The sequence below is a fragment of the Sus scrofa genome, chromosome 6, assembly GCF_000003025.6.
Source record: "Sus scrofa isolate TJ Tabasco breed Duroc chromosome 6, Sscrofa11.1, whole genome shotgun sequence".
In the NCBI taxonomy this organism is placed as follows: domain Eukaryota; kingdom Metazoa; phylum Chordata; class Mammalia; order Artiodactyla; family Suidae; genus Sus; species Sus scrofa.
In genome coordinates this window covers 60,856,389-60,871,338 of record NC_010448.4, presented here as the reverse complement: position 1 = coordinate 60,871,338, position 14,950 = coordinate 60,856,389, and the positions used below count along the sequence as shown (strand labels likewise).

General features: G+C 51.7%; 1 protein-coding gene across 6 annotated transcripts in view; it reads left to right on the top strand.

The window, feature by feature from the left end:
• The window catches only part of ZNF470 (zinc finger protein 470), a 46,861-nt gene extending 32,585 nt beyond the window's left edge, over window positions 1-14,276 (top strand). For 5 of the 6 annotated variants that reach the window (XM_013998861.2, XM_005664902.3, XM_005664904.3 and 2 more), the window contains 2 exons: window positions 2,584-2,710; window positions 11,326-14,276. In XM_013998861.2, the coding sequence (XP_013854315.1) occupies window positions 2,677-2,710; window positions 11,326-12,794 (1,503 nt within the window). In that variant the 5' untranslated portion in view covers window positions 2,584-2,676 and the 3' untranslated portion in view covers window positions 12,795-14,276. Of the gene's footprint in view, window positions 1-2,583; window positions 2,711-10,778; window positions 10,838-11,325 lie in introns of all 6 variants that reach the window. The other variant, XM_021095089.1, reaches the window with a different exon arrangement.

Below are 14,950 nucleotides of genomic sequence, written 5' to 3'. Positions count from 1 at the left end.
CACCAGATCTGAGCTGAGTCTGTGACCTAAACCACAGCTCATGGCAATGCCGGATACTTAGCCCACTGAGCGAGGCCAGGGATTGAACCCGAAACCTCATGGTTCCTAGTCGGATTCGTTTCTGCTGCACCATGATGGGAACTCCATATTGTTTAAGTTCAAAAGCATATCATATTTTTAAAGTCAAGTCTGTCTCTTCTCCTCCATCCACAGGCCACACATCACGTATATTTTCTTCCTTTATTTCCATTGCTCATTTGGATGTTAACAATGAACTTTTTTCTTTTTTATTTTTAAGGGCCACAGGTGCAGCATATGGAAATTCCCAGGCTAGGGGTCAAATCAGAGCTGTAGCTGCCTGACTACACCACAGCCACAGCCATATCATATCCAAGCCGCGTCTGCGACCTACACCACAGCTCACAGCAACGCCAGATCCTTAACCCACTGACTGAGGCCAGGGATCAAACCTGCGTCCTCATAGGTGCTAGTGGAGTTTGTTACCATGGAGCCACAACAGGAAATCCTTGGGGAGGTTTTCTTTGTGGTGAATTGGTTTGTGCCATTGGACATGAAACCGAAACAGATGAAAGACTGAAATAAGTGGCCTCAGACATGCACATGCAAAGAACTCAGGTTCAGTGCAATTGGGGCTAAATCTGACTTCTGACTTCTGCATCTCCCCAACCTTGAAGAAGCGGGCGGGCCCTGCTGCTTGCCCTCCTTCATCCTTTGCTGTAAGGGGTCAGTTCTGAGGCACTCAGGATTGTCCATATTGTTTTCAGTGCAGCTTGCAGCCAGCAGCTGCAGTTCCAATTCCGCCTCTAGCCTGGGAACTTCATATACCACAGGTGTGGCCCTAAAGAGAAAAACAAAACAAAGACCTGTTCATTGAGTGCCTTCTGTATGCCAGGCAATATACTAAACACGGAAATAGTAGTGAGCAGGACAGGTGTACTGGTTTGCTAGGGCTGCCATCACAAAGTACCATAGACAGGGAGGCTAAAACAACAGAAATATATTTTCTCACAGTTCTGGAGTCTGGAAGTCAAAAATCAAGGTGTTGGTGGGGCCATGCTCCTTGTGAAGTCTCTGTGGAAGGGTCAATTTCAGGCCTTTCTCCCAGCTTCCAGTGGTTCTTGGCTCTGGCAGCACAATTCCAGTTTTTGCCTTGTGTTCTCCTTGTTTGCGTTTCTCTGTGTCCACATTTCCCCTTCTTATAAGGACATCAGTCGTATTGGGTTAGGGCCCACCTACTCCAGTATGACCTCAGCTCATCCAGTGGCCCTGTTCTCAAATAAGGTCCCATTCTGAGGTACTGGGGGCAGGACTACAGCGTATGAATTTGAAGAGGAGGGAGCATAATTCAGCCTATAACCAACACTTGCAGTAGTACACCTGGCACATAGCAGCTGCCCATAAAGTGATAGGTATTAGGATCTACAATTGCAAACATCATCATCACCACTATTGCCATCAGTATCATCACCATCATCACCGCCATCATCACCGCCATCACCGTCACTACTATCAATTACATCAGTGTCGTCACCACCATCATCCCCACCATCACCACAGTTACCACCAATATCATCCCCACCATCACCACAGTTACCACCAACATCCTCGTCATCCCCTCCATCACCACTATTACCACCAGTACCATCCCCACCATCACCACAGTTACCACCAATATCATCCCCACCATCACAATTACCACCAACATCCTTGTCATTCCCACCATCACCACTATTACCACCAGTACCATCCCCACCATCACAATTACCATCAATATCATCACCATCATCGCCGCCATCACCGTCACTATTACATTGGTGTCGTCACCACCAATATCATCCCCACCATCCCCACCATCACCACGACTGCCATCAGTATCATCCCCACCATCACCACCACCACCACCATCCTAACTATTACCATCGGTACCATTGCCACCTTCCCCATAACCGTCAACATCCTCCTCCTCCTCCTCTCGCTAAACCACATTCATTTCATCCCAGGACTTAGAGCATCAGCCAGAAAGGCTTTTGTGCTTCCACCTCATGAACTTCTCCTCATTCCTCAGTGGTCTAATCTGCCTGTGAAACCTCGGGTCTTGACCCAAGCGCTTCCTCCCTCCAGAATCTCCCTCCAAGGAGCTGACTGCCGACCCAACCCCCAGACTACACTCAGTGTCACCTTTCCAAAGTCTCCCCAGACACCCCCTAAAGCTGCTGTTGCTCAGAGAATTTCCTTCATGCCTTCATGACAGTGTTGGCCAGATTATGGGTCAGTTATAGGTGTTTCCATCTGCCCCTCCTGTGAGGAACTAGTTCTTAAACCTTCCGTGTCTGTATCCCAGCGCCTCCCTTTCGGCTCTGAAGAGCCTCGTGTTTGTTTTATTTCTCTGTCAGAGGACAACCCCAGTATAATTAGGCACCAAGAAAACTGGCTGGTCCTTGTCGGAGTCACTTCCGATACGTCCTATGTGCCCTCCCTAAGTCGTCTTGGCTTTTCTGGCCATCCCGCCAGGTCTCAGTCAGGAGGGCCCTGCGGTGAGGGGTTGTGGGTTTCCTCTTCCAGGAGTCAGTGACGTTCCGGGATGTGACAGTGGACTTCACGCGGGAGGAGTGGCGGCAGCTGAAGCCTGCCCAGAAGGACCTGTACAGAGACGTGATGCTGGAGAACCTGCGGAACCTGGTCTCGCTGGGTAAGGCGCAGCTTCACGCACTGATTTCCCACAGGCCTGTCCTGTGAGGGCCACACGGAGATAAGAAAAAGGACTGACAGATCTGACCACACAGAACGTTGAAAGCACGCTACTCGAAGCTAAAAATCAAGTTGAGGAGTTCCTGTCATGGCGCAGTGGTAACGAACCCAACTAGAATCCATGAGAACACGGGTTTGATCCTTGGTTTCACTCAATGGGTTAAGGATCTGATGTTGCTGTGAGCTGTGGTGTAGGTCACAGACGCTGCTCTGACCCCACGTTGCTGTGGCTCTGGTGGGGGCCAGCAGCTGTAGCTTTTATTCGACCCCTAGCCTGGGAACTTCCATGCACCTGGGGTGTGGCCCTAAAAAGCAAAAAAAAAAAAAAAAGTTTTTGCTTATGAGATACACATAGGTGAAAAAGAATAATAGCCTGTATTATGAGAGTAAATAAAAGGAAAGGGACTCTGTCCTTTTAGGAGTATAATTTTGTGCTTTAGAGGACAGTTTGGCATTAAATTTTTTTTTCCTAATTTTAGGGCTGTGCCCACGGCATATGGAGATTCCCAGGCTAGGGGTCTAATCAGAGCTATAGCTGCCCACCTAGGCCACAGCCAGGGCAACTTGAGATCCGAGGCGGGTCTGCAAGCTACACCACGCTCACGGCAACACCAGATCCGAAACCCACTGAGTGAGGCCAGGGATGGAACCCGCAACCTCCTGGTTCCTAGTCAGATTCGTTTCTGCTGCACTACGACGGGAACTCCCCAGTTTGTCATTATTAACCAAATTTTGAATGGTTCCATTTTTAGGGATATAGCCCTTAGAAATCTTTCTATAAATGTGCATAGTTTTCTGTAGGAAGAAAAACAAATAGAAATGATCAAAATGCCACCTATACAAGACTGACTAACATATCGAGGTGTAGGCATATGATGGAAACCATGCAGCTTTTCAAAGATGAGCCCTCTTGGTAGGCCCTGACATGGAGCAACGTCCCTTTATTGTTAAAACACTTACTTTCAGGAGTTCCCATCGTGGCACAGTGGTTAATGAATCCAACTAGGAACCATGAGGTTGCAGTTCGACCCCTGGCCTTGCTCAGTGGATTAAGGATCCGGCGTTGCCGTGAGCTGTGGTGTAGGTTGCAGACGCGGCTGGGATCTCAAGTTGCTGGGGCTCTGGTGTAGGCCGGCGGACCCCTAGCCTGGAAACCTCCATGTGCTGCGGGAGCGGCCCAAGAAATGGCAAAAAGACAAAAACAAAACAAAAAACTCCACTAACTTTCAGAACTAGAGTATGATGTCATTTCTTTAACAGCGTTTGTGGAAGTAAAATTGACCTACAACTAACTGCACAATTAATTGGGGCCATTCAGTGCATTTCAGCATCTGTGTACACCCAGGAAACCATCACCATTACCTAGGAAATGACCATACCCATCGCCCCAGCGTTTCTCATGCCCCGTGATAACATCTGCCTCCCTCTCTGCACTGCGTTCCACCCCCAGGCACACAGCCTATGTCGCTGAGGTTTAATCTGCATATCCTAGAGTTTCATATATACATGGAGTCATGCAGCAGGTGCTCTCTCCGGTCTGACTTCTTTCACTCAGCGTTAATTATTTCAAATTTCACTCCCATTATTGTATGTACTGTAGTTCACTCCTTTTTTTTTTTTTTTTTTTTTTTTTTTTTTTTTTGCTGAGTTCCACTCCACCTTATGGATAGACCACAGTATGTTCATCCAGTCACTTGTTTTTGTTTTTGTTTTTGTTTGCCTCTTCTATGGCCACTCCCACGGCATATGGAGGTTCCCAGGCTAGGCGTCTAATTGGAGCTGTAGCCACTGGCCTACACCACCGCCACAGCAATGTGGGATCCAAGCCGCATCTGCGACCTACACCACAGCTCACGGCAATGCTGGATCCTTAGCCCACGGAGCAAGACCAGGGCTCGGACCCACCTCCTCATGGATACTAGTTGGATTTGTTTCTGCTGAGCTGCAACAGGAACTCAGAAGAGAAGTTTTTAATTTGAAGTCCAGCTGATCTGTTACTTTCCTTAGTAACCATGCTTTTGGTGTCAGATCTTTGAAATCTTTGCCTATCCCAAGGCCAAAAAGATTTTCTTCTATAAGCTGTATAGTTTTAGGTTTTACTACCGTCCCTTTAGAATTAATTTTTGTAATGGTGCAAAGTGTTAATTCAAGTTCACTTATGTTGTCAAACAGATGTCCAGTTCTTCCTCCATTTGTTGAAAAGATTGAATTTTTCCACTGAAACATTTCAACTGAATTTTCCCCACTGGATTGCCTTTGCACTTTTGTCAGAAATCAGTTGTCCTGGAGTTCCCATCGTGGCTCAGCGGTTAGCAAACCTGACTAGCATCCATGAGGACACAGGTTCGATCCCTAGCTTTGCTCAGTGGGTTAAGGATCCAGCATTGCTGTGATAGGTCACAGATGTGGCTCAGATCCCATGTTGCGGTGGCTGTGGCATAGGCTCCCATTGGACCCCTAGCCTGGGAACCTCCACATGCTGTGGGTTTGGCCCTAAAAAGGAAAGAAGGAAGGAGGGAAAGAAGGAAGGAAAGAGGGAAGGAAGGAAGGAGGGAGGGAGGGAAGGAGGGAAGGAAGGAAGGAAGGAAGGAGGGAAGGAAGGAAGGGAGGAGGGAAGGAAGGAAGGAAAGAAGGAAGGAGGGAAGAAGGAAGGAAGGAGGGAAGGAGGGAGGGAAGGAAGGAGGGAGGGAGGGAAGGAAGGGAGGAAGGAAGGAGGGAGGGAAGGTGGGAAGGAGGGAGGGAAGGTGGGAAGGAGGGAAGGAAGGAGGGAATCAGTTGTCCCTGTATGTGTGGGTCTGATTCTGGACTCTGTTCTGCTCCATCCGTTTGTCTGTCTGTCTTGACAGCAGTACCATGTCATCTGATCTGCTTTCATTTTTGCCTTGGTGACTTGTCTTCAGTCTCGGATGACTTAACCTCCACAAGACCCTCTGCATGTTCTGCCCAACACCTGTGATTTATGTAGTGCGAGTTCCATGGCTGGTGTGAGAAGGCACTGTTCCCAGCCCTGCCTCGGCTCTGGTTACTGTTTTCAAGTCCTTTCGGGTGCTTTTCCACATCTCCCACCTTGGGTGGTTTCTGTGTATGCATGTCCTGATAGGTAACCCGCGTCCTGGAGGGAGGACCCTGTGGGTCTCCAGAGCCCTCTCACCGCATGTTTCTGTCCAGTACTCTGTCCTGTGAACTCCACCTACCTCTAACTCTCAGTTCCATCTCCTGCTGGGCTTTGCCTCAGTTTCCCCTCCTGTGCCTGCAGACTCTCCAGCGATTCAGCTAGGTAGCCGTGGGGCCTGCCTCTTTCAATTCTTGTCCGGAATCACTGCCCTTTGTTGCCCGAGGTCCATTGTCTTGAAAACCTTTGTTTTATGTATTTCGTCCTTTTTTCCTCCCCATTGTTTTAAGCTGTAGGGAAATCTTATCCCTGTTACACTGTCCTGTCCACATTTTTTTATGGCCACACCCATGGCATATGGAATTGAACCCAAATCTCAGCTGCAACCTCCACCACAGCTGCAGCAACACCAAATCCTTTAACCCACTGCACCAAGCCAGGGATCGAACCCACACCTCTACAGTGGGAATCTCCACACGGCAGTCAGATTCTTAACTGACTGCACCACAGCAAGAATTCCTTGGCCATATTTTAGAAAAAAACTGTGTTTGTGTGTGTGTGTGTGTGTGTGTGTGTGTGTGCGTGCACAGGATGTGTTGTATTTTTTTTAAAGTATGCACTGGAAAAAAATTCTAAAAATGGGAGTTCCCTTTGTTGTGCAGTGGAAACCAATCCGACTAGTATCCGTGAGGGTTCGATCGTGAGGATATCATGAGCTGTGGTGTAGGTCGCGGATGAGGCACAGATCTGGCTTTGCTGTGGCTGAGGTGTAGGCCAGCAGCTGCATAGAGCTCCAATTTGACGGCTAGCCTGGGAACCTCCATATTTTGCTGGTGTGGCCCTAAAAAGCAAAATAAAATAAATGAAAAGTTCTAAAAACATACACCAAACCGTTAACTCAGATGGTGAGACTGCAGGAGACTTCCATTTTATATGTTATTTTTTGCCGTTTGATGTTTTAATAACAGATATGAATTGCTTTGTGATCGGAAGCAATTGTAGAAACACAGAACATGGGACAGGAAACGATAAAGGACAAGAGATCTAGTACCATGAAAAAAGAATCCACATTTAGACCAAAAGGAATGATTAGCATTTTGGATGTTTGTAGCCCTTTGCCAGAATGGCCTTTGCAGACCTTGTCCAGTTACCATTTCCCTTGTGGGTGTGAAGGCCACATCCACCCAGTCACCAGCCACACGTCATCAGACACTTGGCCCCTTGCCAGTCTGATTGGTGAACAGCCACGTGGCGAGGTCATTCTAATTTGGCTGACGTTCAGCTACGTTCGCATAGCCTTTCATGAGTTAAGAGCTGATGCTTGCATTTTTGCAAATGATCTCTCCTAAAATGTGTAGTTTGTAATTGAAGTATAGTTGATTTATAATATTGTGTTAGTTTCAGGTGTACAGCAAAGTGATTCATTTGTAAGCATGTATATATTTTTAGACTCTTTTCCAATATAGGTTATTACATGACATTGAATATAGTTCCCTGTGCTATATGATATATCCTAGTTGCTTATCTAACTTATATGTAATGGTTTGTGTCTGTTAATCCCATACTCCTAATTTGTTACTTCCCCTTCCCCCTTTTTTAATAATTTTAATTATTAATGAATTATGCTATATTTATAATTGTACAACCATCATCAAAACCTATCCCCCTTCCCCTTTGGTAACCATAAATTTGTTTTCTGTGTCTGTCAGTTTCTGTTTTGTATAGATTCATTTGTATCATTTTTTAGATTCCGTGTATAAGTGCTATCATATCATATTTGTCTTCCTCTGACTTCACTAATTGAATATTCTCTAGGTTCATCCATGTTGCCGCACCTCCTGAAGGGTTTTAATCCCTGAAAGCGCGGCTGCCTCTTTTTCACTGTCCCTCAGTTGTGGGATTTTGCTGGCATTCTGCCTCCAGCTCTCATATTAGGATTTATTCCAAAAGACTTCACAGCTGAGACTCCGTCCCCTCCCATCTTTGCCCGTTTATGTCCCCAGCATGCCCCAGACCCCCGTGCACCCAAACCAAACCAAACCATCAGCCTTCCTTTCCTCTTCCTACTGAGAAGTTACCCTCACCCACGCCACAGGCCTTCACACCCCATCTGCCCTCTCCTCTGGGCATCACACCATACCACAGGACCACATCCTGCAGAAGTGTATCTTCCTTTCCGCCGCAGGAGGGACGGAGAGGCCTCCCGCTGCAGGGTAAAAGCTACCTGAGGCCTGAGGATGAGCAGCCACAGCATACTGGGGGGAGAGCCTGTGCCAGGGCCCCAGGCAGGAAGAACTCAGCCCAGACCAGGGGATAAAAAGGAACCAGAAGGCAAGTGCGCCTGAGGATAAGAAAGCAAGCCGGGTGCGCCGGCAGCGGGAGAGAGGTTGGGAGACGCGGCCGGCTCTGTCTGTGAGTGGCCCATGTGGTAAGGCTTGGCCCTGATTCTGAGTGCGTTGGGGCGGTGTTGGAGGGCTGGGTCTGACTCAGAAGACCCCCGACTGCTGAGTGCACAATGCCTTGTATAGGGCAGAGGGTGGAGGCAGGAAATCCGTGGTGCCCAACTTCATTATTGGCAGTTGATTGTGGTAGGGGAGAGATTTGGTCTGGTTCAAGCCATTTTGCATAGATAGCAGCACTTGACATTCTGGATGATGGGAGGGAAGGGGTGAATCAAGAATGACTGCTGGGAGTTCCCATCGTGGCGCAGTGGTTAACGAATCTGACTAGGAACCATGAGCTTGCGAGTTTGATTCCTGGCCTCGCTCAGTGGGTTAAGGATCCGGCGTTGCCATGAGCTGTGGTGTAGGTTGCAGACGTGGCTCGGATCCTGCATTGCTGTGGCTCTGGCGTAGGCTGGCAGCTGCAGCTCCGATTAGACCCCTAGCCTGGGAACCTCCATATGCCGCGGGAGCAGCCCAAGAAACGGCAAAAAGACAAAAAAAAAAAAAAAAAAAGAATGACTGATAAATCTTTTTTATTTTTAAAAAATTTTTATTGTTTTGCAGCTCCCACTGTGGCACAATGGGTTAAGGATCCGACCATAGTGGCTCAGGTCGCTGCAGAAGCACAGATTCAGTCTCTGGTCTGGGAACTCGCATATGCTATGGGTGTGGCCATAAAATAATGTTTTTTAATTTTTCATTTTTTAAAAAAAATGTAAAATACACATAAAATTTCCCATTTTAGCCACTTTCAGGTGTACAGTTCAGTGGTGTTGAAAACATTCATCTTGGGAGTTCCCGTCGTGGCACAGTGGTTAACAAATCCGACTAGGAACCATGAGGTTGCGGGTTCGATCCCTGGCCTTGCTCAGTGGGTTAAGGATCCGGCGTTGCCGTGAGCTGTGGTGTAGGTTGCAGACTCGGCTGGGATCCCGCGTTGCTGTGGCTCTGGCATAGGCCGGCGGCTACAGCTCCGATTAGACCCCTAGCCTGGGAACGTCCATATGCCGTGGGAGCGGCCCTAGAAAAGGCAAAAAGACCAAAAAAAAAAAAAAAAAAAGAAAACATTCATCTTGGAGTTCCCGTCGTGGCGCAGTGGTTAATGAATCCGACCGGGAACCATGAGGTTGCGGGTTCAGTCCCTGCCCTTGCTCAGTGGGTTAACGATCCGGCGTTGCCGTGAGCTGTGGGGTGGGTCACAGACGCGGCTCAGATCCCACGTTGCTGTGGCTGTGGCGTAGGCTGGTGGCTATAGCTCCTATTGGACCTCTAGCCTGGGAACTTCCATATGCTGTGGGAGCAGCCCTAGAAAAGGCAAAAAAAGACAAAAAAGAAAAACATTCATCTTGTTGTGCCACCATCACTGCCCTCCATGTCCAGAAATCTTTTCATCTTCCCACACGGAAGCTTGGTTCCATTAAACCCTCACTCCCCAGCCCCTGGGACCCATGATCTACTTTCTGTCTCTGTGACTCTGACTCCTCTGGGACCCTCACGTGCGTGTCCTTCTGGGTCAGGCTTATTTTACTAAGTCTCTTTGATGAATCTCTCTCTCTTTCTCCCTTTTTAATCATCGGGGCGGTGGGGAACAGAGGTTCTGAAATCACAGGTTTCCCATTAGATGTCTTGGGTTTGCCATAGCCTATCCTGGAGGGACAAAGGAAGGCCTCTGACATTCATCAGCAGAGCTCAGGGTCCGGGCAGGGGGCACACATCTGGGAAGCACAGGACAGGGAAGATGGTGAAGTCGACTGACTCCCTTGGCAGGAGGAGAAGGCCTGGATGACTTAGGGGAGGGGCCTCAAAGGTGGGGGTTAAACAAAGGACGGGGAACAGCTGCTGCCCCACTCCTGCTTTTTGTTGCCCCTGTGTCCTTGGTGCCACACGTTCCATGACATATTTATATAAGATCTCACCATTTTTATTTTATTTATGTATTTATTTTGTCTTTTTGCCTTTTCTAGGGCCGCTCCCGCGGCATATGGACGTTCCCAGGCTAGGGGTGGAATTGGAGCTGTAGCCGCCGGCCTGCGTCATAGGCACAGCCACGGGGGATCCGAGCCGCGTCTGCGACCCACCCCACAGCTCACGGCAACGCCAGATCGTTAACCCCCTGAGCAAGGCCAGGGACCGAACCCGCACCCTTATGGTTCCCGGTCGGATTCGTTAACCACTGCGCCACGACGGGAACTCCACAATTTTTAAATGTTAGGCGTGAAGCCATTAAGTCCGTGATACAGAGTCCAGAACTCAGACTGGAAATAGAAATTAACAGGATACTCTAGGAGGGGATAGGAGACTCGCTTGGCTGTGATTACCCGGGAGGGGTGGGTGTGCAGAGAGGAGAGGCCTGCAGCCAGCCCCGCTGGGCACTGTGGCTCCAGGACTGGGCAAGGGGAGGGACGGAGCGGGGCTGCTGCCGCATAAGTAAGATGTGTTTTTATCATTTCTAGTAAAAATTGATGCTCTGAGAAGCATGACTGCTTGGGGCTGCGCAGGATGACCCCGGGAGGTAATCCTCACCCTCTGACCCGCCTCCTCCCCCAGCCCGGTTTATCTCCTGGGGCTTCCCTCAGGAGTCACCTCCTCCAGCTCCCAGAGGGACTTTTTTTTAGGGCGGTACCTGCGGCATATGGAGGTTCCCAGGCTAGGGGTCTCATCGGAGCAACATCTGTGGAGCGACACAGCCACAGCCACGCCAGATCCAAGCCGCGTCTGCCACCTACACCACAGCTCACGGCAACCCTGGATCCTTAACCCACGGAGCGAGGCCAGGGATGGAACTGCAACCTCATGGTGCCAGTCGGATTCGATTCTGCTGCTGCACCACTATGAGAACTCCTAGAGGGGCTTTCTTGTTCTCTGCTCACCTCCTACGTGGATGCCGCCTCCTTCAACCACATGCGTCGTCAGCCCATTGCCTTGCTGTTGGCCTCTCCGTCTGCGCTCTGAGGTCCACCCACTAACCACGGATATTCTCTTCTCTTCTCTGCCTCGCAGACTTGGAAACTAGACCTGAAATGAAAGAACCGGACCCAAAGGAGGAGATTTCCGGAGACAAACCATCGGTGGAGGTGGTCGCGGAAGGACACGCAGGGAGTGCTGGCTGGGGTTCCGCCACCGATGCCGCGCGGACGCAGGGAGGCGGGGTGGAGACGCCGCGGGGAAACGCTAGGACTTGGCCCCGGCGGCCGGCAGCCTCCCGGGGGATGGCCTCCGAGTGTAGCGAATGGCAGGCCTTCGCTCACCAGCGGCCCCCCCTGGGCTCCCCCCGGCCGGAGGATCCGGGAGAAGCGGGGGCGCACCCGTCTGCCATGCGGGGAAAGACCCCCGCGAGGAACTCGGACCTCGGGACACCCTCCAGACCGGACGTGGAGAAGAAATCCTACGACTGCAGCGAGTGTGGCAAGGCTTTCGGCCGCAGCTCGTCGCTGATGAAGCACCAGCGCATCCACAGCGGGGAGAAGCCCTTCCAGTGTGACGTGTGCGGAAAGCACTTCCTGGAGCGGTCGTCTCTGACCATCCACCAGCGGGTCCACACGGGCGAGAAGCCCTACGCGTGCGGGGACTGCGGCAAGGCCTTCAGCCAGCGCATGAACCTGATCGTGCACCAGCGCACGCACACCGGCGAGAAGCCGTACGCCTGCGGCGTGTGCGGGAAGGCCTTCCGGAAGACCTCGTCCCTGGCCCAGCACGAGAGGGTGCACACGGGCGAGAAGCCCTACGCCTGCGGGGACTGCGGCAAGGCCTTCAGCCAGAACATGCACCTGATCGTGCACCAGCGCACGCACACCGGCGAGAAGCCCTACGTGTGCGGGGACTGCGGCCGCGCCTTCAGCCAGAACATGCACCTGACGGAGCACCGGCGCACGCACACGGGCGAGAAGCCGTACGCGTGCGGGGACTGCGGCCGCGCCTTCAACAAGAGCTCGTCGCTGACGCTGCACCGGCGCAACCACACGGGCGAGAAGCCCTACGCGTGCGGCGAGTGCGGCAAGGCCTTCAGCCAGAGCTCCTACCTCATCCAGCACCAGCGGCTGCACATCGGCGTGAAGCCCTTCGAGTGCGGCCAGTGCGGCAAGGCCTTCAGCAAGAACTCCGCCCTGACGCAGCACCAGAGGATCCACACCGGCGAGAAGCCCTACGCCTGCTACATCTGCAAGAAGCACTTCACGGGCCGGTCGTCCCTGCTGGTGCACCAGATGGGCCACACGGGCGAGAAGCCCTACGCCTGCAGCGAGTGCGGGAAGGCCTTCAGCCAGAGCGCCTACCTCATCGAGCACCAGCGCATCCACACGGGCGAGAAGCCGTACCGGTGCGCGCAGTGCGGGAAGGCCTTCATCAAGAACTCCTCGCTCACGGTGCACCAGAGGATCCACACCGGGGAGAAGCCCTACCGGTGCGGCGAGTGTGGGAAAACCTTCAGCCGGAACACCAACCTCACGCGGCACCTGAGGATCCACACCTAGAGAGGCTGCCCCTCCACTCCTGGACTGCATCAGGTGGTGGGGGCCTTAGCCGGGAATCCGCACCGGTGGGCGGAGCCCTCAGCCGGGACTCCGCAAGGTGGGCGGGGCCTTAGCCGGGAATCCTCACGGATGGGCGGGACCCTCAGCCGGGAATCTGCACCAGGTGGGCGGGGCCCTCAGCCGGAAGTCTGCACAGGTGGGCAGGACCCTCAGCCGGGAATCTGCACAGGTGGGCGGAGCCTTAGCCGGGAATCCGCACCAGTGGGCGGAGCCCTCAGCCGGGAATCCGCACAGGTGGGCGGGGCCTTAGCCGGAAGTCTGCACAGGTGGGCGGGGCCCTCAGCCGGGAATCCGCACAGGTGGGCGGGACCCTCAGCCGGGAATCTGCACAGGTGGGCGGGACCCTTAGCCGGGAATCTGCACAGGTGGGCGGGGTCCTTAGCAATGAATTTGCACCAGGTGGGGGGCAGTTCCCTCGTGGCGACCCAGGGTGCCGCCGCCCCACAAAATTTAGGAATATAGGGGCCCCGGTGCACGCACGCGCTTTCCTGGCAGGGCGTCCGCAACACCATCCAACCAGAACGCAAACTCCTGAGTGCCCAGCGTACTTGGGAACAGTGCGAAGTTGGCTGTGGCTGGTACCTCCCCGGAGCTCCAGGAACCAGACCCAGCTCTCAGTAAATCGTGAGCGCTCTCAGCGTGTTTAGAGGCCCCGGTTTCCGTTCCGATAGTAAAGTGGGGGAGGGCCGTGGGGGGGAGAGCTTCTTCAGAGAACCTGGGGACATTTCTTCTCTTGTCACACACACCGTGGTTAGTCCGTGAGGTTCCTCCTCAGGTAAGAGCTGGGGCGGGGGGGGGGAGGGTCCTCCGCCTTCCAGACATCCCAGCCCCCCTGCAGTCTCCCTGAACCTTACTGGAACACCCCCACCACACACACAAGCTAATAAGCGGTAAAAGTTGGCAAGTCTTTCGCGAGGGATTTTTTTTTTTTTTTTTTTTTTTTTTTTTTTTTGCAGAGTTAGTAAGAACAGTAACCACTTTGGATGCCAAAGTTTCTTATAGTGGTCTGTTAGCATTTTTTTAAATAAAACTTTTCATGATGGGAGAGCTGCGTTATTTTAAGCAGTCATCAGGTGAGATAGATACAGGGACCAGCTGTGCCGTCGGTTTCAGTGCTTGTGGGAGGGGCAGGGGAGTGAATTCCAGCAGGCCTGATACTCGGGTTTAAATCCTCACTGGATTCAGTAAGTGTGCAGCTGAGTCTCTCTTCATAGTTATTTTTGCAGTTAAACTTGAAGGAGTTTCTTGAGGCTGACCTGAAGCTTTGTATACACAGAGTTCCCCCAGTCTCCTCTCTCTGGGGCCTTTCCACCACCCTTTTTATTTTAATGTGCTTGTGCTACTGGTCCTGGCACGTCTGACTGTCCCACGCTTCCTGATGCTGCTGTTCACAAAGAATAAATAATTTATTTTAAGCAGTCACTTTTATCAGCAAATGCACTTCGTTGCAGGTAGGAAAAGCAGCCACTCAGTCATGTATAAATGAGGACAGTTTTGAATGTCTGGCAGGGTGTGGGCATCAGGGTGGGCTTGATCCAGACGCCCGGTGTCAGAACCACAGCTCTGGCTCCCCGTGGTTCTCTGGCTCTCCCTTCAAGTGCCGGCCTCATCCTCAGGCTGGCTTCCCTTGTGGTTTTATGGTGGTTTCCAGCAGCTCCTCTTGACACATTTCCTAAGTCACCTCCAGATGGAGACGGACCTCTTCCAGTCATTGGAAGGGAAAAAAAAAAATCCCTAAGCTTCATTCCATTGGACTCCCTAGGAACTGATTGTTCTGACCAGAGAAATGCCATGTGTTGATTGCCTTAGATCTGGGTCTCACCCTCATCCCTGAAGTAGTAGCTGTGGAGAGGGAGTGAATGGGAGTGGCCACCCGCATCGGCCTGAAACCACTCTCCACCCTTGACATGAGTGTGGGGTCCATTCCACCCAGGTCATGGTTGGGGAGAAGTGGGATGACATGGAGAAGCTGGCCCCTGGGTCGCCATGCTGCCGGGGGTTAAAATTTACCATTGGTGGCCTCTGTGACTTGTGTGTGACAGTGAGGTCCTACTGGTCCTGATATTTTGGGGGGGCAGAGCCCTCATTGCTGTGAT